This window comes from Molothrus aeneus, chromosome 5 (assembly GCF_037042795.1).
Source record: "Molothrus aeneus isolate 106 chromosome 5, BPBGC_Maene_1.0, whole genome shotgun sequence".
NCBI lineage: Eukaryota > Metazoa > Chordata > Aves > Passeriformes > Icteridae > Molothrus > Molothrus aeneus.
The window spans coordinates 57,732,611-57,758,105 of record NC_089650.1 but is presented as its reverse complement, the minus strand read 5'-3'; the positions used below and the strand labels follow the sequence as shown (position 1 = coordinate 57,758,105).

At 42.0% G+C, this 25,495-nt stretch overlaps 2 protein-coding genes across 3 annotated transcripts; one reads left to right on the top strand and one right to left on the bottom strand.

Moving 5' to 3' along the window:
- Positions 1–1,304: 1,304 nt before the first annotated feature.
- On the top strand, positions 1,305–16,488 carry PMPCB (peptidase, mitochondrial processing subunit beta). Its single transcript, XM_066550865.1, has 13 exons — positions 1,305–1,400; positions 2,755–2,895; positions 3,171–3,257; positions 3,706–3,835; positions 4,182–4,380; positions 5,043–5,122; positions 5,691–5,803; positions 6,414–6,557; positions 7,476–7,636; positions 8,899–8,984; positions 9,058–9,146; positions 9,369–9,444; positions 9,540–16,488. Exons 1-13 carry the CDS (start codon positions 1,311–1,313, stop codon positions 9,602–9,604), a joined length of 1,461 nt encoding a protein of 486 aa, XP_066406962.1. The 5' UTR covers positions 1,305–1,310; the 3' UTR covers positions 9,605–16,488.
- Positions 9,783–25,338, bottom strand: DNAJC2 (DnaJ heat shock protein family (Hsp40) member C2). Of its 2 annotated transcripts, none has more exons than XM_066550864.1 (17): positions 25,240–25,338; positions 24,511–24,612; positions 23,867–23,942; positions 23,059–23,157; positions 20,681–20,822; positions 19,459–19,539; positions 18,671–18,736; positions 16,706–16,797; positions 16,484–16,605; positions 15,526–15,675; positions 15,144–15,232; positions 14,988–15,057; positions 13,206–13,390; positions 11,896–11,996; positions 10,828–10,935; positions 10,405–10,559; positions 9,783–9,903 (listed from the first exon to the last, which is right to left on the bottom strand). In XM_066550864.1, the coding sequence occupies exons 2-17, from the start codon at positions 24,541–24,543 to the stop codon at positions 9,829–9,831; spliced, it is 1,644 nt and encodes a 547-aa protein (XP_066406961.1). In that variant the 5' UTR covers positions 24,544–24,612; positions 25,240–25,338; the 3' UTR covers positions 9,783–9,828. The 2 variants fall into 2 exon arrangements, with proteins under 2 accessions (XP_066406961.1, XP_066406960.1); XM_066550863.1 differs by having other exon boundaries at positions 24,511–24,701; positions 25,240–25,336.
- Positions 25,339–25,495: the final 157 nt, after the last annotated feature.

Below are 25,495 nucleotides of genomic sequence, written 5' to 3'. Positions count from 1 at the left end.
TCAACCTCTTCCTCCTGATCATGTGCCCAGAGCTGAGCTTTCTTCCTCTTTGAGCAGGCAAGATGGGGAAGGTTTGTGGTATCTGTACAGAGGGTGTCAGAAGTACTGTGTCAAATGGTATCTGAAGCATTTCATTAATCCTGAATGGGTTAGGAAAATGGTACCTAGAAACACTGCTTCCCCCAGCATAGGTAATACAGATTTCTTTTTTTTTTTAAGTAGTATTTTGTTTCTTTGCATTGTGTCACTTAACATACTGTGGGACAAATAACAGAATTTCACCCTGGTTCTCCATCATTTTTGAGATAATGCTTGATTAGCCAAATGAAAATTTCCTAAAAATTGTAAAAAATTTAACCACAAAGTCAAAACCGAGCGCTGCTTCTTGCATGTCGGTACCTATTTATCTACAGCCATACATTCCAAACGTGCTCAGGAACAATCTTAGGCACTGAAATTGCTTCCACTGGTACACTACCAGAGCTTTTCCTATTTATCTACAGCCATACATTCCAAACGTGCTCAGGAACAATCTTTGGCACTGAAATTGCTTCCACTGGTACACTTCCAGAGCTTTTCCCAGCCCAAATGTGGCTCTTGTCAAGCAGCATTGCCACCAGCCCTTCCCAGCCGCCGGCAGCTGGGAGGGACCATTCCCGGCCCTTTGGAGTCCAGAGTCGGGTGCTGTCACCAGCGCCGGCCCAGGCTCGGCGGGGCGCTGCATTTACTGCTTGCACGAAGCCCTGCTATCCGTGACAAGTGTCTCAGCTCCGTTACATAGACTCCCAGAAGACTCCAAGTTATTCCAGCCTCGGGATTTCCCAGTCACAGCGGGTGCGTCCTGCAGGAAGCGCAGCGCCCTCAGCCAGCCCTGCCGCAGGAGCCGCAGCGCGCAGGGATGTGCCCACGGCAGCTCCCGGAGCTGAAGGCAGCGCTTTGTGTTTGCTGAAAGTGGCCATAATGGGATATCGGCAGGAAAATGCTTTCCTGACCTACCTGCTCTGGGGCACTGAGGAGAACGGGACCATTAAAACCAAGCCCCAAGCCTGCCAGAGCTCCAGGAGCGCTTGGACAACGCTCTCAGATAGACGGCTGGGCTTGGCCTGTGCAGGGCGAGCAGCTGGACTCGGCGGTCCCCGCGGGTCCCCTCCCACCCGGGACATTCCCCGTTCCCGATTCCCACCTCCCCGGGACACGGCTATGCGGTTTGCGCTGCCCCACTGCGCCTCCCGGCGGCGGCGGCTGGAACTGCCCCGCGCCTGCGCGCCCCCAAAGGCCGCCCGCTCCGCCCCGCCCACCACAGTGTCAAGATGGCGGCGTCTGCAGCACGCTCAGCGGCCCGGCGGCTTCTCTTGCCCTGGTCCTCCCGCCTGGTGCGAGCGCCCGGTGCAGCGCAGCGGGTGAGGCGGCGGGGAGGGGAACGGTGCGGAGCGGAGGGAGGCGCGGGGAGCGTGGGCGCCGCGGTGACTCCGAGCGCTGGTGCCCGGGCCGCCGCTGAGGGGACGCGGGGAGCTAGAGGCCGTGGGGCGCGGTGCATGCTGGGAGTTGTAGTCGCGGCGCGGTGCTCGGCGGGAGGTGTAGGGAGCGATCGGTGTGCGCTGCTCAGGTTTGTGTGCGGCAGCCGCTCCGGGGCTCCGCAGTGTGAGGGCGGTGTCAGGGAACCGGGGATGCTCAGCAGGGATGAACTGGGCTGGAACATGTGCCCTGTGAGGAGAGGCTGAGGGTCCCGACCTTGTTCAGGCTGGAGAAGCCGTGGCTTCAGCTGGACCTGTGAGAAAAGTCTGTGCCCAGCACCTAGAAGGAACATAAAACCAGGCCTGTCACACTGGCAGGATGAGAGACAATGGGTGTAAGCTGAAACAAGAGAGGAAAAACTGGATATGTGGCAGTCAAGCAGTGGAGCAGGCTGCTCACAGAGCTGTGCAGTTTCTCACCATTGGAGATTGTCAGTACCCAGGTGCAAAAAGTCCTGAGCAAAGTGCTCTGACCAAGTTGATCTTGTTTGGAGCAGGAAGTTGGACTAGAGACCTCCAGAGCTCTCTTCAAACTTAAATTGTGCTGAGATTCTGAAGTAAGTGAGTTTTAAGAGCTCTAATCTATTTTAGGAAGAGGGATTGAGAGCTGGGTTTTGTGCTTTAATGTTTAGGGCAGTTATATGGGGAGAGAAATCTTTGTTTATTTGAAACATTTGAAATCACAGTTTTTGAGATAGCTGTTTGCTTGAATTTGGGATACATATTTACATTTCTTGTTATTGAAAAACTGCTTCCCTTCTTTTCTACCCTGCTCTCATTTATTGTGCTTTAACTACCCCCTGATTGAGCTGCTCTGATCAATGGCTGATGGATTTGCAGTCCTGGCACAGGCCCTTGGGCTGTACCTCAGTTCACTTTAGAAAGCAGGTACCCAGGAGAATTCCTGATGGTAAAGGTCCTGCAGGCTCCTGCTGGCAGCAGTGGGGAGCAAGTGTGGCTAGGAGTATCAGCTGATGGGAGTATCAGCTCCTGTGTCAGCCTGGAGGCAGCAGATGCATCTCCTCACTTGTGCTTATCTTCAGGGCTTGTTTCTCATTCAGGTTACTGCTTCCCTTGTGTGAAGCAGAGATGAATAGCAGTCCTGAATTCTTTCCCTTATAAATGCATGCTTTAAGAAGGATCCATGGACGTAATGCTTGAGTTCAGCAATACGTTTTTCAGAAATGCATCCTTGGATATAACTAAACAATCTGAGGTGACTGATGATTTTCCTTTCCAGGGTGTGCATGTTGGAACAGGGAGGTGCACAGTTTCCAAAGCAGCAACAGAAGTAATCTTAAATGTCCCTGAAACTAGGGTGAGTCCTTTGGAAAATGGCTTGCAAGTAGCTTCTGAAGACTCTGGACTCTCAACATGCACAGTAAGTGACTTACAAAAGGAAGGGGTTTTTATGTCTGTTCCTGTGTGTTCATTTCCTCATGGAACTAAATCGCATTTGCATTTCAATATTTATTAGCAACTGTTTCCTAGAACTTAAGCCAGGACTTAGAAGTCTTAAGGCTTTTGTAGATTTGTAATTAAATTTTTTTGTGAAGATGAAAATTTTCTTTTTATTGAAAACTTGCTCTGTTTAAGTAAAAAGCCATAGCAAAGCTGTTAGCTGGGAAAATGACTTTTTTTTTTTCCTTCACTGAGGTTGGACTTTGGATTGATGCTGGAAGCAGATATGAAAATGAGAAGAACAATGGAACTGCTCACTTTCTTGAACATATGGCTTTCAAGGTGAGTGTAAAGATTAATGTAGACATTTACAATGAATTTTTAAGTTATTTATCTTTAAAGACCAATAATAAAAACTTTGTCAGAATTGTATAAATAAGTTTTCCAAATTGGAATGAGAAAAATAACTTTGGTTTCCATTAGAAAATGAAGCTAAAGATCCTAGTTCTGTGCGTTACACAACTGTGGATTACACAGATCTAATTTTAAACTCACTTTTGCCTTCTTATAGTAGTCTTAGAAGACACAGTCACCCTTTAGCCAGTTTATTTTCATTTGGGAGCACAGTAGGATTTATATCTGACTTTCAAGCTTGGAAAGATTAGTATGCCTGTTGTGTTTCCAGAACACGTTTTCTTTCTCTTGATCGTGACTTTTTCAGACAAGAAGTAGTAATGATGAGTAGATGATTTGAAGGGTTTAATGTGATTTTGTTATTGTTCTGTTTCAGGGAACAAAAAAGAGATCTCAGTTAGACCTTGAGCTAGAGATTGAGAACATGGGGGCTCATCTGAACGCGTACACGTCCAGGGAACAAACTGTGTATTATGCAAAGGCTTTTTCAAAAGACTTACCAAGAGGTAATTGCTCTCATTCATCAGAAAGAACAACATGCTTATCCAGCTTCCAGTGGGATGACACAGAATGATGCTTTTGCAGTATTACAGTCCCTCCCTTGCCTGGTGAAAAATTCGTTCTTGAGCTTCAAAAGAACGTGAGAATATGGGTTTGGAGAGGAGCCAGCAGGGACGCTTATATTTGAAATATTTTTCTCTTCGGAGTCCTTAGATAAGATACCTTTTGGACTTCTCTCTTCCTGTCCCCTTGCTAGTTTTATTGCTCTTTGAAGTGGGTTTCACTTTTGGAACCAGATTTTTCTAGTAGTCTGAAAATACTTCTTTCATTTCCATCTCTGTTTGCAATCAGCTGTGGAAATTCTTGCTGACATAATTCAGAACAGCACCCTGGGAGAGGCAGAGATTGAGCGCGAGCGAGGAGTTATACTGCGAGAGATGCAAGAGGTTGAAACCAATTTGCAGGAAGTTGTCTTTGATTACCTTCATGCCACAGCCTACCAGAACACAGCCCTAGGACGGACCATTTTAGGACCCACTGAAAATATCAAGTATGTCCAAAACTACATCTGTCTTTAGTTGTGTGGCAACCTTTATATATTGAGTGCCTTATCTAAAAATGTAGAGAACAGTGTCAGATTTCATTTTTACACTGGAGGGCAGCTGAAATTGCACTGAATATAATTATATATTTATATATAAATTTATATCTATACATATTAATATATATAATTATATATTCAGTAAGTAGAACCTTTGTATTGCCTTAGTTTCCCTGTAGGCAGGCATCAAAGGGTATGTGAACTTCAGATGTTCTCTGCATGACTTTGGGTTTTTTTGCCATATTTTTCTCCTGTTTCTTATAAGTGCATCTGGCACAAAATTGGAAATACTTCTTTTTCCTATAGATCACATGTTGGGCATTATTGTAAGCACACAGTGTTTGCTTTCAAAGGAAAGGAGATCATTAGTGCATCCTGTCTCCACCTGGCTGAGTTGGAATTCTCACTCCTCCTCAGGAAGTTAGAAGAGCTTTTTATTTAGTTCGTATTTGCTTTTTAGAAAGTCAGCCTTATTTTAGCTTTCTGCCTCTGCTCTGAACATTGGCAGCAGTTCTAATTGTTTTGATAATTGTTTTGTTATATACATTTCTCTCTTTTTACTCAAATAAACTTTACTGACACAGTAGTGCTGTCTCCTTTCCTGTTTCTAGATCCATAAATCGTAATGACTTGGTGGAGTACATAACAACACATTACAAAGGACCCAGAATGGTCTTGGCTGCTGCTGGAGGTCAGTATGGGATACTCACCCTTGATCACATGAAACTGTGCTTGAAACCATGGCCTGAGTCTGTAGGAACCACATGGTGAATCACCCATTGTTCAGCAGGTCCTGTTTGTTGTTGGCCCTCTGTAGCCCTGTGTGTTTTGTACATTCATACCCTTTGAGATTTTGTTCCCTTTTTCTGTCAGTAATATTCCAGAAGCCTTAAATCAGGAACAAGAAGTGAATTGGAGGCCAAAGTCATTCTTCCATGTGGGCAGGAAAAAAGGGTCCTAGAAGGTGTGAAGAGGGGAATAGAAAGGAATGCAGAGAGAAAGAAATAACATTGAGACTTCACAGAGAGCAAAGAGCTTGATTTGATGTAGTTTTAGTGGAAGGCTGTTAAAGAGAACCAAGAAGGGGGAATCATGATGATGTTGCTCTGTATAAAGGGAATGTGTGAAGAATCTGAAGGTGGGGTATTAAAGCAGGAGCACAAAAAATTACTGCTTGGTTGAGTCCTTAAGCTGTGCAGCAGTGTAAATTAACTGTTTACAGAGTAACATCACAAAGCATGTGAAATACCTTTGTCCAGGGGTCTCTCACGATGAACTACTTGACCTGGCGAAGTGCCATTTTGGAAACTTGCCATCTGCTCCAGAAGGAGGACTGCCACCCCTGCCACCTTGCAGCTTCACAGGCAGTGAGGTAAGCTGCTGGGTGGCTCTTTGGGCTGGCCCTTACGTCCCCTGACATGTGCTCTCTGGTGAGGAGAGAGGGCTGCTCTGCCACAGACTCAGCACATGAAAAGGTATCTTACCCCCAGTGGTGGCAATGGAGTAGCTACTTTCCAAAGCAGTACTTCCCATTCTCTGTTGGACAGGCCTCACTGCCACCACTTTTTATTCTTCATCACTTCCTGGGGGAATACCTTCCATATCCCTGCTCCTCCTTTCCTTTTATCCTCTTACTGGAGCATTTCCACTTATTGAGAATCACTCATTTAAAGGATTTGGCAGAGAACTGAGGCATCCACGTTCTATTCCCATCTCTTTTTAGATTTTACAAAGTCATCATATTTCCTTGCTGCTGGTAGTCATTTTATGACTTGTAATGCTTCTCTGTGTCTATTGGCAAAATGATCTGAAATTGCCCCAGGGGAGCAGTTAAGGCTGATGTCAAGTTAATCTCCATATACTTTAATTTTAGTGCATGTTTTGTAATCCAGCTGTAGTGGCAAAGTGTGATTTCTGTTGTTTACCTTGCCCTGTGCCTGAGCCTGCGCAGGTTGCGCTGGAGCTGCTGTGCTGTGTTGCAGATCCGGATAAGGGATGACAAGATGCCCCTGGCACACCTGGCCATTGCCGTGGAAGCAGCTGGCTGGGCAGACCCTGACACCATCCCCCTCATGGTAGCCAACACTCTGATAGGGAACTGGGATCGCTCCTTTGGAGGAGGAGTGGTGAGTGAACCTGCAAGCACCATCCTGCTCTCACTGAGGTTGGTGGGAAATCCCTGAATTGGGTACTACCTGGACAGAAAAGGGCATCCAGTTGTGAGTCTCAGAGGGTTTGTTACCCAGGATGTAGGAGAGTCTTGGGAAGTGGTTCTAAACCACCAAAATAGAGGTGACTTGAGGTTTGCCAGCCCTCATGGAATGTAGGATATTTTATACCTGTATGTCATCAGAACCTCTGTATTGTGAATGCAGGGCCACCAACAAAGGGAAGGAATGATGCATCTGATTCCATGTTGTCAGAAGGCCAATTTATTACTTTATGATACTATATTATATTAAAGAATACTATACTATACTAAAGAATACAGAAAAGATACTTACTGAATGCTAAAAAGATAATAATGAAAGCTCGTGACTCTCTCCAGAGTCCTGACACAGCTTGGCCCTGATTGGCCAATGAGTGAAAACAGCTCACACCAGAATCCAATGAAACAATCACCTGTGGGGAAACAATCTCCAAACACCTTTCACATGAGCAAAACACAGGAGAAGCAAACGAGATAAGAATTGTTTTCCTTTTCTCTGAGGCTTCTCGCTGCCTTTCAGCTTCCCTGGAGAAACATCCTGGGCAAAGGAGTCATGTTAGAGAATGTGAATGCCACACTTCTGGGTATCACCAATTAAGTGTCCCTTTCTTGAACCTAAGTGTCTTTGTGATTTTGGCTCAAATCTGGGGTGTTATTTTGAAATGTGATATTACATGCAAGGAAAGAAAGGGTTGAAATGAAGAGCTGATAACTAATCTTGTAGCTACTACTGCATGTTCAGTCATCATTGAAATGAAAATGGGAAATCATGGAGGTGACTAGTAAGCTTTCAAAAAATTTCACAAAGTAATATCTTTTTCTTTTGCCTCGGCAGAATTTGTCCAGTAAACTTGCTCAGATTGCCTGCCAAGGTAACCTGTGTCACAGTTTCCAGTCCTTCAACACCTGCTACACTGACACAGGGCTGTGGGGACTCTATATGGTCTGTGAGCCATCCACTATTCAGGACATGGTGCACTTTGTTCAGAAAGAATGGTAAGCTGCCAACTGTTTCTCTGAAAAGCTTGTTTTTAGTGGAGGAATACAATTCAAAAATAAAGAGAATATTTTTCTCTGCTTGGGCTTGCCTGGGAACAACAAATGCATCAAATTCTAAACTTTGGCACCCAAAGCCAAGTCCCAGCACCCAGTTTTTGGCACTGTTATTTGGAGTGAATAGCTTAAGATGTAGGTTTTGTTTCTTGCACGAGAAAACACAGCAGGGATTTTTTTTTGACTGGCAAATGACAGAAGTCATGAAACTGTCCAACCTTTTAGTATACTACTCAGTCACTGTGCAGCCTGTGAGCTGCAAGTGCCACCACTGAAAGAGCAAATATTTGTGGATGAGAATAATGAATGTGCAGTTTTAGTCTGCAGTTGATGTATCATGTGCTGGTGTTAGACAGCTCTAGTGAATACACAGGGAAAGTTGAGCTGTTACATATGGAATTTTGAAACCTATGATTCTAGACAATATTCATTCATCTGAGGCTTAAATCTGTTTTGAAGGATGTCCATAGATGACTGTAAAGCTTGAACTGCAGATGCTATTAAAAACACATACATGTTACTTAAAAGCACTTGATTTAAAGTGGGTGAAGTTGAAACAAGTCTTGAAAATGAGGAATTTCTTTAATCACATAAATCACTTCTTATATACCATTATTCTATGAAATCCCTGTTAAGTGGTGGAGAAAAAGGTTATCACTTTGACTCTGTTTGCTGCAGCTTAGCACCAGGGAAGATACAGACAACTCCTGGGACAAGAATTTAGTATTAAGCTATTTAATAGCTTAATACTAAATTCTATTCAGCATCCCCCTCTCCTCACAAAATGTTCTGTAGGCAGTGTGGCAAATTATTACCTCACCAAGAGAGGAGCCAGGAAGCTGGATTGCCTTCTAGCTAATTGCTGTTACCCAGTTGCTTGGCTCTACTTTCTTAGCAACCTCCATTCTCAAGATAACAAGTACACAATGCACTTGCCTCAAAATATTTATTTAATAAAATGAAATACACCTCTTCTAAGAGAAAGAGCTCGCTCTTGGGTATCTTGATATGCATCCAAAACCCCTGCTTTTAGGCTGCTGCTTTGTATCCATGGCTAGTTTTCCAAGCTGTCTTACCAGCTTTGTCTACAGAAGAGTAGTGCCTGGTAGGTGCAGTAATGCCTCTGCACCTCTTTATCACAGGCAATTCACAGGGTGCTACAGCCTGCCATTATTTAATGCCTTTGGATTGAAACTGTTTTTCAGGATAAGACTTTGCACAAGCGTTACAGAAAATGAAGTAGCTCGAGCAAAAAATCTTCTAAAGACAAATATGCTGCTACAACTTGATGGTGAGACTTATGAGAACTTTTTACTCTTTGTGGAGCCATAGGCTGATAATGGAAGGATTTTTTCCCGTTTTAGGGTCCACACCAATCTGTGAAGACATTGGAAGACAAATGCTGTGTTACAAGCGCCGAATCCCAATTCCAGAACTTGAGGCAAGAATTGAAGTAAGTGGCACTCACGTTGCAACTTTTAAAAGGCCGTCAAGAAAATTATTTGCTACAGAAAGTAACAACATAGAAATTGTATTTCTTTTTCAGCTGAGAAAACATTTCCAACTGAGAACTTCCAAGGGTTTTGTTTCCTGCTCCCTTTGATTATACAAAATTAAGATCAGAAATGGTTTTAAGATGGGATTGTAACAAAAATGCCTCTTTTACCCCTTTTAGGCTATAGATGCCCAGACTATTAGAGAAATCTGCACAAAGTACATCTATGATAAGCATCCTGCAGTTGCTGCCGTGGGTATGTGATTTAAGTTTCCCTATCCTCCCATAACCCCTCCAGACCACTTGCTGTGAGTTGAGCATGTGTCATGGCCAACTTTCTTTAACTTCCAGGTCCAATTGAACAACTTCCAGAGTATAGCAAAATCTGCAGTGGCATGTATTGGCGTCGTGAATAGTGAATACAAGAACTTCGGCATATTTTAGCTTTAAAAACCAGGAAAACAACAAAAAAAAAAAAAACCCAACAAATCCACTACACCCTTTTAAAACTTTGGAGTTGCTTTTGAGAAGATTAAAACTCAAGAACCAGCCCCTCCTGTGTTTCTGTATAATGAAGAAAGGAATGGAAACATGTACAGTATTTGCATTTTTATTATAAAACAAGGATTGTCAGTAAGAGTCATTTCTTGACTTTAGTAGCATTCATCACTTGTTCTTGAGCAGCTTTCTTTGCCTTGACCATTTCCACGAGTTCCTGAAGAGAAGGTGGGGAAAAAAACAACTTAACTAAACACATGTGAACAATGCTGTGGTTTTGAACCCTACATATATTCACTGTGAAACACTCTACTTCTCAACATAATGAGAAATCTACATAGTTTAATGTTGTTGAGCAATTTCCCTTAGAAACAAATCAATTAATGGAAGGTCAATCCTCCTGTACCAGGAACTTTACCTACAGGAGGCTAGGGATAGGACTTGATCTACTAGAGCTTGCTGTCAAACTGTAAAACAAATTTCCTGACACAGACTTTCCTTCCCAGCTTCCAGAGGCACTATTTTCACTGAGGAACATTTATTCCTTGCTGCTCTTTTGGGGTTGAGTTACCAAAACTAAAAAGTTTCCTGTAAGATTCCATCATTTTGCGTGTGTCAGATACTGTCTCTGGGACAGTATCTCATGGAACAGCAAAAGCAAAGGATTCTCTCAAGAGCTGGCCTGGAGCCAGTCCCAGGAGCAGGTGAGGGACCTCACCTTGTATCGTTTCATGCAGTCTTTTTTTGACCGGCCTGGAACAGCTGCTGCTATTTTCTCCCATCTTTCAGGAGTATTTACTGGATAAGTCTTCAATGCTTGTTCTAAAAGCTTTTGTTCTTCTGTAGTCCAAGGCGATGAATCTAGAGGTGATCCTGTTTTTAAATGCAGAAATGACAGCAAGGAGAGATATTTTAAAAAGAGTCTAGAAAATACTGTAAAACATATTATAGTTTATTTAAAATCCCTGAAGTTTTGGGGTGTGTTGTGTGTACCACAAACCCTCAAATCTGGCACCAGAGATGGGATCACTTATTTGCTGTCAAAGTTTGTAAGCAAATCTTGAGAAAGTTCTGGGTTACTTTCATGCCAAGAGACCCAGGGGAGAGAAGTGCACAAGAAGGGCTCCCTTTTCACCTTTACCTTCAAATCGTTCTGAGGGGGCAGCACTGTCCATCTGAGGCACCACACCATGTTCTTTTTTAAATTTGTCAAATGCTTTCTTGTTTATATCATCTTTTTGATGAGGGTCTATGAACAACAGACATTAAAGAGAATAATTATTGGAAGACTATTAAAGCTAGATGTAATAACAACAACAACAACATTCTCTAGCAGATTAATTACAATAATAACAAAATCATAAACCCCAATTTCTACTTACTTTAAAATGACTATAAAGATGTTGGTAGATTAAAAAAAATCGTTCAGTGTCCAATAAACTTTTCTCAGTGTCAGATTTTCCAACCCTTATCCTGCTTTAGTGTGGTCAGAGGAATAATTGTTCCATATAATCTTAAACCTGAATCTGCAACTTCCCCAAAATCAAGAGGGATTATTCTCTCAAGGGCTGTGGCACAAAACTCATGCATTGCCCAGGGTATGACCATGTCAGAGAGGCAGGAAAATAAATCCAGGTGCTCCTCATGCCACTCTGTGGTTTGTAATGCAGAAATCTCGAAAATTCAGTGGGGTTTTTTTTCCTTCTGTAGTGAAATGTGTAATTTCTTTGTGACCTTATTCCAGAGCTCTCTCCGCTTCATTCTTCATTTTTATATTCATTTTTGAAGAGGAGATGAGCCACATTCATTTAGGTGTCTTACTCTGGTGTTGGATTCCATTAATTTTTTTAAAGAATATCTAGAGCTTCATCAGTTCCATTTATTTTAGATGCCTTCCTTTGTAGGGAGCTTTCTGAGAGGCCCATTTATCTCTCTTTGAGCCCTGCTATTTCATGTGTCCCAGACATCAGTGCATCAAGCTACACTAAGAGAGTTTCTGAGAGTTGCTTGTGAGGTGCTGACTTACAAAAGAGCCATTAGGATGAAAACACTGAATCACATAAATGCTCCTCTAAATCCTCCATCTGAACTACATTTCTTTTGGGGCTGTACAGAGGATTTTCTTAAGAAACACAGCTCCAGTCACAGAAAATTCAGCTGTACAGAAGCAGGCAGACCATGTATTACAAAAATAAGGTAATATAGATACCAAGCTTTTGGAGACTCTTTGCTTTATTGATGACATCTTTTGCTGTTCGTTTTATTCCAGTAGTAGAGTGCAAGTTCATATAATTGGCAATAACTTCCCACCTACAGCAAGAACAGAAAGGATAAACCAGCATATTACATAATACCTTATCTTCATATAAGCTATGGTCAAGCTCCTGTACACATTTTTATAAACTCCTGAGTAAGTTCAAACATATTTAAATATGTGCAAAATCCCAGAGTAGCTGTTTTGGAAAGCTTTCAGTCACTAACTGAAGAATGCAATCAGCTTGGGTGAACTCCTCAGTTCCCAATACAGAAAAAGGATGGGGTAGAATGTAGGTAAGTGCAAACCTCTAGTCCTCAAAATTCTGCTAAATTGCTGTTATCCTGAATTCCCTAAACACCTCTGGCATTAAATACTGCAGGCTGCACTGAAGGGCTGAGTAGTTACTAACCCCATGTCCTCTGCCCCCATAAAAATAACTAAACATCAGGTAAAGGGGCTTAAACAGGAGAGAGCTGGAACAGCCCTAGTCCCAAGATTATTCCTAGTGGATTCTTAGAAAATGGAGGCAGTATGTACTGCTGCTCAGACAGGAGCCCTGACTGCTGAGCTGCAGAAACAGGCACTGGTATCATCTCCATGGAGTATGGTTTTTTTCAGTAAGCATCCAAATTTTGTAATGGATGTTTGAAATCTTTGTAATCCTAAATGGAAGAAGGCATTTCATTCCTGGGAAAAAAGTATTTAAACTGTGCTCCTGTTGTTGCTTAGCAGTAAGCTGAGTGCCAGTGCTGCTTTCTGTAAATCTCAGCCCTTCCTTTTTCCTCTGGCTCTCCCCTGAAGAAAGCTGGTGCACTTAACTGCTATTTTGGAATATTTTCCTCCTACCATGTAGAGGAGAAACCAGCCTCACATTCATTGTGGAGCCCCTGGAAGTAGCTTGCACACTTGTATTCCTACCCAGCTGCACCCCAGTCACTGGTGTGGTTTTGTTCTCCACTTTAAGGAGTGAGCCTACCATGGAGTAAGCCCTTGCAAACAGGCACCTCAGCACCATCCTGGTAATGGACTGAGGCCCAAAGCTGGGGGGAAACAAGATACAGCCAGAGGTAACTCCAGTGACACTCAGAGCATGGTACCAGGGAAAAAGAAACCACTGGCTGCTTTCGAGCCAAGGGAAAGAAAGATGTTTAGGAGTCCTTATACTGACAAAGTACTTGGGATGATCTGAAAATATTTTATTATGCTTGTTTTTTAATTAAAAATTGTTAATAAGGGCTTTTAGCACCAAACCCGAGAAGTACCTTGAGTTAGTCCCTGCTGGAAAGAGGTTCACAGCTTTAATTAACAACTGTAAATCATCCTCTGGCCAGTTTTTGCTTCCCCCTCCACCGCCAGTGCTTGACTTTTCTGAGCTCTTTGTTGCTTGGCGCATACGAGCTTCCGCCTCTTCTTTCTCTCGCCTTATTTGTTCATTTATTTCTTCTATCTAAAGATTGCAAATAAGCATTATTTATTTACTTACTGAATTATTATTACATTTTACAGTGACACAACCCCCTCTCTGGACTTCCTTTGAACCTTGGATTTTGCTTAGTTTTTGTTCTGTGTATTATATGTAAGGAAACAGAGAAGCTTATCTGTTCCAGTATTATTTCTCTTCATTTCATGTGTATATTTTTAGGATTTAAAGATTAAGAGTTAATAGCAGAAATCCATCACAGGTTCACTAGGAAATTAAATGAATACCCCCAGAATTAAAGCAAAAGTTTTCAACCTTGTGTGAATGTCTGGGCTAACACTTGACTTAGAGGGACAGATCCACAAAAGCATTAAGACCAGTGAGGGCAATTAAACCTCCATGTTGAATACACTGATTCTCAAATCTTCCAGCCTAACTGGTATCTAAGCCTGATTATATCAGTGCAGCCATAGTAATGGAGAACTTTTAAGTTAAAATGAGCTCCAGATTTTAGTTACTAACTAAAGGGTTACTAGTTTTAGTTACGAACTAAAGTGTACTCAGGGTTAGATGGCCATGTGTAGTTTTTTAGCAAGCTAAAAACGACTTAAATTAACCCACTGCAGATTTTTGTGACCTGTAATCACATCTCAAGACTGTGGTGTGACACATCTTTAATCATCTGCTTGTGAGTGGGCCCAGTCCAATCTTGGCAATATTAGAAGAGCTGTGCACTTATGGCTGTTGGCAGGATGCCCAAGGGCAAGAGCAAGAAACCTATTTCATAAAACCTTCCTGGCAAAAGGAAAGCTACCTGATAGAAACTTTTTAGCAGAATAGTTTTAACAGATAGAAAGAGGACTGTCCTGCATTTAGAACACCTTCCTTGAGAATGGAATATTGAATTCAGTCCCCTGCAGAATAAGAGGCATTTCAGTCTTAAATTTTCTGATGAGTAAACCTGACCCTGGGATGGGGGCAGATCATATTCCCCACCATGGAAAAAAGTTCACAGCTGTGTATCCACAGTGGATGAGGATACACCTTACTCTTTCTGCAGGATGTAGGTTCAGCTTTTAGTTCAAACAGCTTTTCCCTGATGGCAAACATAGGCAGATCCTTGCTGAGTTTTGGTAAATTTTGATTCCTTGTGTCTTGCATTTCCTATTCCTTGGTATCCAACCTACCAGCCCTTATAGTGCCTACAGCCTGCAGCACATTTAAGTCCTTTTGTGGATCTATCCCCAAGTCACAGACACTAGACATGGATTTTTCTTGCATAAGAAGAAGAGACTGCCCTCCTTCCTCAAGGTAACAGCTACACATTGTTGGGCAAAATGAAATTCCTCTACTGTTTCTGTGTACCATAGAAGAGGTAGGTTTTGTGTTCTTTACAAATAAAAATGGGTATTTTTTTCTTGGCTGGCCCTGTTAAATTTGACCAGCCATGAACTGCACAATGTAAAATGGAGCAGAGATCCCTCTGCCTGTGGACTCTGAAAATCAAGTCCTTGTGTTTTACCAAGCATGATTCCACAGCAGCTATGCTGTATCTTACTTCACTTCAGACAGGTTGATTTCACAAGTTATTCTGTTACTTTGATTCGACACTCAGCATAATTACCTGTTTTACTACAGCCGCCTTTCCTCCTTCCCTTGTTGTGGATGTAAGTGCTTCATTCAAGCATTGCAGACTAAAAATAAATTATTCAGTTACAATGGAGAGCTAGTAGAAAGATGGGTATCAAAAGGAGCAGAAAGCAGCAGCAGGAAGACTTACCTTGCTAGCTCAAGACGATCACAAAGCTTTTCCACCTCCTCCATCATTTTAACACAATCTGCCTCATTATCAGAAAAGTAATTCCAGTTCTGGAAGCAGAAATACATGTTCTACAAAGTTCTTGAACTTTATTGTCCTATTCCTTCAAAGGCTTAACACACAGCATTCTTCAGCCACTGCTGTGTTTGGACCTATTTGGTCAGCTTTACTAATAACTCATATGCATGTAAGTATGTATTAGTATTTTGTTTTTTTAGTAAACCCACTTTCCATACCCATCTCCAGCCCTAAGAACAAGCAAACATGTGATCCAGTGTGATCTAAGCAAAGACAGTAATTTGTCTGATGTAACCTGTATTTCATTGTAATAATAGTTAAATACCTTGCATGTTGTTCTGAGTTTTTGCCTTTCTTTCTTGATTGCTTTCTTCTGTATCTCTTTTTCCTTTTTTGCCACTAATGCTTGCTGCCTAACTTCTTCCTCCTCCTTTTCTTTTGCTAACCGTGCTGCTTCTAATTCTGCTTGTCTTTGCTGCAATCAAAAGGAAAAAAAATCAAGTAAAAAAATCATCCAAATCACATTGTTACAGGGTCATTCAGTCATCCAACATCAAAATGTGTTGTTTCTGGTTTGGGTGGAGGTTTGTTGGTGTGTCTGGGGGTTTGAAATGCATAAATAATTAATGTTTGGTTTTCCTAGAATTTTGAGAGAGATGATAACGCATTATACCATTTGGCATTAAGTCAAGTACTCCCTGTGAGGACCCTCAGTTTATAAATCCTGACTTCCTCTACAACCAAGATACAAAACTGCATAATTTCCTACTCCTGCCTCAGGAGTATAAACTTCATGGTCCAGTATTTCTCCTGCATCATTACTGACATATTTTGCAATGTTCTAATGTCTTTTAAGTTACTTTTTTGCACCTTACAGTTCCCTTTCACTCCTGTACTTTTAGAGCCATCTTCTCCAAACTGTTCATATTTATCAAGTATGTTCTGTTTCCTCAAAGCATTTCATACCAACCAACCAGTCACAAACCACATGCACAAGGCAAGCAGACATACTCATTTTATGCACTTAATGCTTGCCTTGAAACCAGGAAGTGTATGCAACAAAAGAACTCAGTTTTCAAAGGTGTTTTGTTGCAGATCTGCATTCCTTGTTTCCATCTCATTGTCAGAAGGCTGCCAGCCTTGCACTGCCTGCTGCACAGGCATCAACAACACACATTTTTGAACCCCAATAATTCTGTCAGTAGTCTTCTGACAAATGTAGAACTTGAAGCAGCAGGTGTGAATGAAGCAGTTTTTCAACCCAAATAAAGTACTTCACTTACTTTTTCTTTTGCCTCCTGTTCTTTTCGTTTTGCTTCTACCTTGGCTTTCTTCTCTGCTTCCTTCTTTGCCTTTTCTTCCTCCTTAAATTTCTTTATCCTGGGATCACAGCTGTATGCATTGTCTGGCAGAAGAAAGGAAGCATCATGTATAGAAGAAAAGCAGGAGACTTCCACAGTTAGTTAATGAATCTCTCTTTAAAGAACAGCAGTTTGTGTGCTCACCAACAAGAGTCCTAATTCTGTTCATTTCTTCTTTTTTTCTTAATGCTCTGGCAGCTCTGTTCTGCTTTTCAATCCACCTCCTTTCATCTCGACTAAAAGGGAAAGCATAGTTCAGTGCTAATGCTTTACAGTGCCACTGTTAGAAATTCATCAACAAGCTTCTTAAATAGTTCCCCCCACACAGATGTTCTTCTGTGAATACTTCAAAAATAGACTTCAAAAAATTAAGTTTCAGGCTCTGAGCTCATGTACAAAATGCTAAGTGTTTACATAGTTATATAAACCTGACAAAGCAAGCTGTTTATCTGTCATTGTAGGGAATGAGATCATGGACTTTATTTTCAAAATGCAATCCACTTGCTTACCTAACATTAAACTCAAACTAAACAACAGAAATGCTAGCATAGGGTTTAATTAAAGGACAGCAGAATAAACAATGCCACAGTTATCTCGTTTTGCAGAATTTAGTCATGTCACATAAACTCATCTGCACAGGAACAACACTCCATAAAGTAGCATGATACTCTGGGTAAATTAAATTTCTCTACTGTTTCTGTATACCATATAAGAGGTAGGTTTTCTGATGAGTAAACCTGACCCTGGGACCCTATATTTCACTCCACTGAAATACAGCTCAGGTAATTGATGGGCTGACTAAATAATCTGAAATATTTACCAGCGCTGTCAAGAAAGAGGCAAATTTTTAGTGGGGGTCTATAGCCTCATCCACACAGCCACACAGAGAACAACAGAGGGGGCAGGGAAGTTGGAACTATGAGGCTTTAAAGCTCCTTCCAACCCAAACCACTCTACCTCAGAACAAAGAAAACAATCCCTATAACTGAGAAGGAGACTAATATGAATAGATTGAAGCTTTAAAACATGAGTAACATCACCTTTGGCAAGAAGGGGTAGCAAGAATCATGACCATGTCAACAGCAGCTGTAATGTAGTTCTCCTAAGTACAGCAGACTAGGTACCATTTGTCTAAACATCTTTGAGAAAGGACACTAATGACAGGAATGAGCAGAAAAAAAGAGCTATGCAATAATTCAAGACTGTTCCAATGAGGAGCCTAGATGTTCATCTGTGTCATGTACCACAAGGACAAGTGACAGGGAAGTGATTACAGTGCCTTCACAGAATCCTCACAGGAGAGAGAACAGTTGGTCTGGTGAGGCTCAAGAAATCCAGCAGCAGGAAGAGGCACAAGAGAAGACAAATGCCCAGCTACAGCTTAAATATGGCAGTTTCCAGCAGGAAGAAAGCCAACCACTGAATCTAAATACAAATACCTGATATCAAATCTAAATACAAATACCTGAATCTAAATACAATACCTGATTTCTAGCCAAACTTGGAAGAAGAGATGCCTATGACGCAAATTATGGTCTCACAAGGATTACCAAGTGAGGTTGTGTCCTGTGAGATTTGTGTTAGACTAAAGCTCCAACCTGAACACTCTGTTTATAACTGTAGGAAGGATAAAACCACAATGTATTTTCCAATGCAACATGGTCTTGAGTCATTCAGCAACTATCACTACATCAACTAATAGGTAATTTTTAGCATCAAGCCATCAGAAATCACCAAATTCTAGGAAGTATCACTTTCTCAGTACAAGTTAAAGAGAGAAATGATACCAGCATGCTCATCCACTCTGTCCTGGCTCAAGGTTCAACCTGTGCTTGGGACTGGCAGGAATTCAAAGTCTGGACTTAAATGAACACACATTTCAAAGCACCTCAGATATACCTCTGTGAGGCAAGCAGGAACTACTTCAATTACATGAAGAAGCCCACAGTAAGTTCAGTTCAAATTCCATGACTGACCCCTAAGCTGGGAGAGTGGAATTCAGACTTGGCTCAGCTGCCTTTCTTCCTATGACTTACAGTCTAAGAGAAGGTGGAAAATCTTGCTGTATAACCTCTCAGTCTCCTGTCAAAATTATTTTTATTTACATACCATTCTGCTTTTTCTTTTTCCTCTTCATCTAAATAGGAAAACTCTCTCCAGGAATCAAAATTATACCTAAAATAAATTGAAGGAAAAAAAAAGTGAATGAAAAACCAGCAAATCTGTTAAACATCAGCTACATTTTTACTGGATGTGTTTATAGGCAAATGTACTGCTGTTTACAATTTATAATACATAATTTACAATTATTCTGCACCTACGGTGATTCCACTGTGTTAAGTCAAAATGCAGGATATGATTTACACCTCTCTGTACTGTGGGTTAGCCTACTTCAGGATGGCATTGGTCTTGCCCACTCTAAATGTCTACAGCTCTCTACACTTCTGTCACATGCAGTGGAAATGCAGTGCAGTCAGTAGAGTTCAGAGAGAAATTCATCTTGATGTGAGCACCCATATTTAGGAGGTAAAGCAAGCCAAAAATATGACTGACTTTTTTGGACTAAACACACCTCCCTTTGCTAGGGGAGCTTAAACTCTTAAGATGTCTCCACTAAAAACACAGGTTAGGTGAGATAAACCTGACTTCCAGTCTGTGGGTCAGCTCAGTTCTCAGCCACCATGGTCAGAAATTCCCACTGCAACTGTGAATTTACAAGTGGATGGATTAGCCAGGAGAAAGCTGGCTCAGTTTGTGGAAGGCACAAACAGCTATGGGGTAATTTTGTGACATCAGGAGGCTGGGACAGCCCACAGCAAACAACCCACACACCAAAGGGTCTGCAAGCCCTTTATACTGCATGTCTTTAATAGAAACAGAGGCACCAGCTGACTTACCAAAAGGAATAGAATGCATCTACCTCCTCAAATGAGGAGTTCATGTCCCCAAGTTTAGGTACATTTTTCTTATTTGACCACCTGAAAATACATGGATATATTCAATAAATAATACATACAATCTTCATAACATGGCATTTGTTAAGCACAGAATCAAAACCTGAGATTCTCTCCCACCAACACAGAGAGGGCACCAGGAAAGAGGAACAGAACAGGAGAGTTCCTCCTAAGTATCCTCCAGATTGGGCATTTTTGGGTGAGTTTCCCCAAAAAAGCAACCTTCTCCTGCCTGAGTGCCTCCTGCTTTGTGCCTCAAGAAGACCTGATGGAGCACAAGCTATCTTTGTAGATATTCAATTCTCCATACACATTCTTCTGGCAGAGGAGCCTACAGAAAGTGGCCACAAAGTGCTCTGTGAATAACTCAGCTCTCTGGCAGGGTACAGGAAGCCTCCCACACATTCTACTGGAGTACAAGGGAATAATGCATACTTGGCCCCCACTGCATTTTTTTCTAGGGAAATCTTCCACAGGCTCTAGAATTTGTTGTTCCATGACACAGCATAAACTCTCACTGCAGAAAAGGGAAAAACTTCATCTGACAACCACAGATCCAGGTCTGAAGTCTATGGAATAAGATTCAGTAAGACTAGTTTAAACAATAATTGTTCAGAATGTTGTAAAGTGCCTCATGTAATTAAGCCCTTTTATACAGGGAAAAGCTGGCAAGTTTCTATTTTGACAGGCTTAATACCAAGTTAATTGTCAACCATGAATCAAATGAAGAAAAAAAGTCACACAATGTAAGAGAACTACCAAATATTGACAGCTACAATTGTCTTCTCTTTTAACCAGCTAAATCATGACTGTAACTACTGTCTTCTGTTAATGTCTCACTCTCAGAAGACAGTAATTTTTAAAAGGAATTTTTAGTCAGGAGCACACAAACCTTTGGTATTGTAAGTAATTTTAAGATGAAACAATGAGTTGTGCAAAAAGGGCATGGGAAGCTGAGAACTTTTTTAAGAATTGCATGGGTCAAACTTAATGCCATCAGCTGACAGTTCAGATTATTTTAAAATAAAATAAAAAATAATTGCAACTATTTTAGTTGTATTACATTTCTAGTGGATTAATACATCTCTTGTTACAAACACAATGTCAAAAGAGTTTGCAAATGCTGGTTCTCCAGCAACAGCAGAGGCAGTCAGATACAGCTTACCTGGCATTTCTTTCAAAAACTGGTGAGAAAACTTCGAAGAAGTTTTCTTTTGCTTCACTTTTGGAAGGTACAGAGTTATCAAAAGTTGGGTCTATGCTGTTAAATGCTCGTCGTTTCACAGGATCAGATAATATTTCATAAGCTGAAAGTTACCAGACATAAGGTTGTAAATGTTTAAAAAGATGTTCTCAGATCTGTGTTTGATCTATTTGTAGTGTTCTTGTAGAGCTTGATATTTAATTATTTTAGTGACACCAAAAAGCATTGCTGTCTGTTCCTGCTAAACTAAGTAGGAGGAAAACATTTATAAAAAGGACACATTTAACCATTAAGATGTAACAAAACAGACAATATTTAACTATAGCAGTAAATTTTGTTGAGACACTAGGAGCTTGGGCATGACATCTTCAGACTTTTATCCTACACCAGATCCTTGCAGATATATTGACAAAATGGTCTACTAGGGCATAGAGCATGAGTTCATGTGTTGTCAGAATGGGCAAGAACAGGAACCATTCATTAGAATTTTTGCAAATGATGATGAAGTTGTACCGAGTCTTTGATAGAATACAGAACTCCACACAAACTCTCCAAAACATGCAAACAGTCCCAGTTTTCCTGTTCTTACACCCCAGCAGTTGTGGAGCATCACATTACTAATTTTATATTCTGTAAATCACAAAAACTATAGCTTCAGTACTCTTACTTTTTTCTCAAGGAAGTGTGGCGTTTTACAATGACCGCTATTTTTCAGTAAGAATGAAAAGTCAAAGAAATCAAATTTGTATTGCAATCATTCATGGACTTCTGTGCCTGCACCCCTGCCAGAGGACACTGCACCATGAAGGTTTGATGTGGGAGGTGATAACCTGGAGCAGAGCTTGGTGCTCTGCAGTGCTGTAAGCTGATCTCACTGCACGTGTCAGTGGAGAGATGAAGGAATGACAGTGGCCACCAGTGAGCTGCTGTCTGCCAGTCTGCCCTTTCCCTCTGGGAAAGGACTTCCCTCCACCAACACTCCAAATGACCCCAATCCTCCTGCCTCAGTAACCCTCACACCGTTTCCCTGGTGCTGGAAAATCTGTGCACATCCATTGGTTCCTGTTCCATTCAGGAGATGTCCCTTCCACTTACAGATCCCCAGGTCTACTCCCACACACTCAGCTCCCCCAGCTCTATATCTCCCACACATTCCTGTGTCAGACCAATTTCTGAGTCCAACCTATGTTCTCCCACCTTTCCAAGTTTCTCCTCCCTGTTTCATTACTGTCTGCTCCTACTCCAGGTCCCCCTTTCCTACTATTGCATTTTTGGATTTCCTTCCTCCAAAATGCTGCCTGACAGCATTATTCCTCTTCTTTGCTACTTTGTGCTTTCCCTTCTGTCTAGCCCCAAACTTGGATTGTAAGCAGTTAAGAGGGAAGGCTCTATGATATTTTGCTCCTTGCATGTAGAACACAGAGCATTTTCCTGAACTCATGTGCAGGTATCTCATCATAGATATCTGACAGTTTCTGACAGGACTGCAACAGAAAAACTATTTCCTGTGGCAACCTTCCTCCTTCTGAAAACTCCAAAGAAGGCTGAAAATATTAGTTTGTCTAACATATCTCACACTAACTAGTATTAGGAGACATTCAGAGAAGGAAGTTTAGAAGCACAAATTCCAAGATTTCCTCCTGCTCCAACCTTACTGAGTGAAATTTGTTTAAAATAAATGAAAAAGCCAAGCTCTCAAGCATTCCTGGAGATGTAAATCATACACCTAGAACAGCCCCTATGGGTTTGGAATTGGCCAGCAGTGGTGTTCTGGGTCACAGAACCATTAAAGCTGGGAAAGACCTCTAAAATCAGAGTCCAGCCCTTAATCCTGCGCTGCTGAGTCCACCACCAAGGCAAGAGGGAAATGTTATTAAATTGAGTTCACTTGCTCATCTGTGGGCACAAATGAGCAGCTGAAGAAACTGATGACCTGGATCAAATCAACACATGTTCTGTTGTCAGAGCAGGCACATTAGAATTCAGATTTTCCAACTGCTGCTGGTGCCTGTGGGGAATTGCTCCATGGCTCACTCGCTCATCCCAGGTATGGGGCCACCTCCAGAGGTTCATCTGTGTGTGCACTGCTGCAAGTGTCACATTTTGTCACCAGCTGCCACAGCAGCCAAACATCTGTCAGCTGCATTCTCTTCCTGCTTCTACCCACTGGGAAGTTACACCTAATGTGATCTGTTGATGCAGTTTTCTACAATGGAAAAAGAACTTCTCCAGCTGTTTACTCATTGACAATTCCTTAAAATCCTAATGAAGCCAACAAATATGTTTCTGATGATCAAGTAGATTGAGAGAGTATCTAACAAACGAGATCAATTGCTTACCTTTAGTTATGCAAGTAAAATAATCATTATCACCCTCTCCTATCTGTTCCCCTGCAGCTTTTCGCTTGTCTGGATGATGTTTCAAAACCATGGATTTATCTAACAAATAAATGCATTACAGTTAGAAATGCTTAATCAGAAACAGTTTCAAACTATGAAGTCACACAGTAATTCCAACTGGCATTTCTCTAATTCAAAACTTAAATAAAAATACAAACCAAACAGTCAGATCTGGCAGAAAACAGAAGTTAATGAATTTTCTTTGATTTAATACTATAGTTAGAATTTAACATTACTTCATCTTTGCTGGGACATAAAATCACCACAACTCAGAAACTCTATTTTCTATTCTACCTCAACATCTGAAGAAGTCTGAGACTTTATTATACCTAGCAAAGTGCTTTAGTATCTGTAAGTATACAGTTACCTTCATAACTGAAAAAATTAAAAATAGTTAATGTAATTTTAGTTGTTATTTCTAATGAAAAACAAAATAGTTCAGACAAAACAAAAAATTGTATTCTATCCCTTTACTGAAGTTCTGAACATGATCCAAAGTAAATTTAGCAAGAATGCTACAGCCTGTGAATGCTGCTGCACTTCCCAGAAACAGAGATGTGAAATTTTTTAATTCCCTCCATTTAGGCTTCTGGATTTCAGAACTGTGATATAAATTTAAGATGCTGGTAAGCAACACAAGTCAGACTTTTAGGCCTAGGAAACAGTAAAAACCTTGTTCACAACATGCAGGTATTTTCACTGTGCACATCTGAAAAAAAGGTTTTGCTTATAAGGGACAGGTACTTACGAGCTGCTTTGATTTGTTTCTGAGTAGCCCTGTATCGTATATTTCCCAGTCCAAGAACTGCATAATGGTCTTGATTCTGAGAGAAAAGAACCACAAAGCCTAATAAACACTCATAAATACAACCTAAAACACCACAACACATGCAGAAAAGCAGTTTTCCTCCCCATCTCTTAAAGGCAAGAGGGAGAATTCCTCCCTCTCTCAAAAAACTGGGAAAAGACTATAGGAACAACTGTCATAAATTATTGAATAATTACTGAATAACTGAATATCAATAAATTAATCCACTGTCATAGAAATCCAAGTAGCTTTATCTAAATTGGATTGAAACACTAGAAAATTCAGTTATTGGAAAACTGAATTGCTGTTGTTAATATTAAGAGTGCCACTATAACTCCAGAATAAAGGAGATGGTGACAGGGAAAAGAGACAATACTTTCAGGCAGTAAAATAAAAAGCTGCAGCTCAAAGCCAAGATCTTATCCTGATGTGTTTGCCTTCACACACCAGATATTAAGATAAGGGACATGAACTGATTCACATGAGTGTAGGAGGGGAGGAGCAAGGAGATCTTTAGCACCTGGGCATGGCATATAACCTTGATGGGCCAAACTAGGGAACAGTAACCCATATTGACTGAATACCTTCCAGTCCTTTGGGTCGAGGGTTTTTAACATAGGATACTCCTCAAGCTGCAGCTCTTCATCCCCTGATTCTTCAGAAAGTTCCTTCTCATCTTCTAGCTCCTGGAAAGAGGCAGAAACATTTATGTTTCTCCTCTTAATAAATGCTTCAAACCATCTTCCCACAGGTTCCACTTGACAGAGTACTGATGCTATAAGCAAAAACATAAAAGCAACTTCACCTTCTGTGGTTTACTTTTGTTTTTTTTTAAACTAAACCCCATCAAAACCCCCACAAGCACAGCATCACAGATCTCTAAATCTTTTCTTTGGCTCCACATACACCAGAGTGCAGGAACAAGCACACGTTCCCATCAGACGGGAGCTCCCAACGCTTCGCCGCGCTCTCACATCTGGAAAGGTGATTTCGAGTTAAAGGGACGCACGTGTCAAAAGATATTAAATACGGTCCTATTGGCGGCGGAGGAGGCACCGGCGGCAGCGATATTAGATTAGGATTGATCTTCCCCGCGTTCCCGCTCCCCGTTCCCAGGCCCCTCCCTCGGAAGAACCCAGACTTGTTGCTGGCAGACGGGCAGCAACGATCCCGGCGGCGGCACCGCACGCCAGACGGAGACAATTAAACTCAAATCAACACCAAAGTTCTTCCAGCCCGGCCGATTTCCCAGCCCAGCGCCCGGCCGGGCGCTCCAGGGCGGCGTTTCCCGGGGGCAGCCCCGCGGTACCTACCGGCGGAGAGCGGCCTGGTGACGGCCGAGCGCTGTCCGTCCGCCGCGGGGCCGCGCAGCAGCGCCATGGCCGCGGCCTGCGCCTGCCGCGGCACCGGCGCGTGGGGCGCCCGCAGCGCTTCCGGGGCGGCGGCGGCGTGCGGCGCCATAAGCGGCCCGGCCGGCCCTGCCCGGGTCCAGCGGGCCCCGCCGCGTCCCTGCCGCCCCCGCAGCGCCCCCGCGGCCGGAGCGGCTCCCGCGGGGCGGCACCGGCGGTG

Bases quoted from the DNA above. Each gene is read 5' to 3' on its own strand.
- PMPCB (XM_066550865.1), top strand. From the start codon at position 1,311: ATGGCGGCGTCTGCAGCACGCTCAGCGGCCCGGCGGCTTCTCTTGCCC. The intron at 5,804-6,413 runs GTAAGCTGCTGG...GCTGTGTTGCAG, and splicing joins GCAGCTTCACAGGCAGTGAG to ATCCGGATAAGGGATGACAA. The intron at 8,985-9,057 runs GTGAGACTTATG...TTCCCGTTTTAG, and splicing joins TATGCTGCTACAACTTGATG to GGTCCACACCAATCTGTGAA.
- DNAJC2 (XM_066550863.1), bottom strand. From the start codon at position 25,306: ATGGCGCTGCTGCGCGGCCCCGCGGCGGACGGACAGCGCTCGGCCGTC. The intron at 23,943-24,510 runs GTATTCAGTCAA...CTTTTCTCTCAG, and splicing joins TCGACCCAAAGGACTGGAAG to AATCAAGACCATTATGCAGT. The intron at 19,540-20,680 runs GTAAGCTGTATC...ATGTATTTTCAG, and splicing joins GTTTTTGAAAGAAATGCCAG to GTGGTCAAATAAGAAAAATG.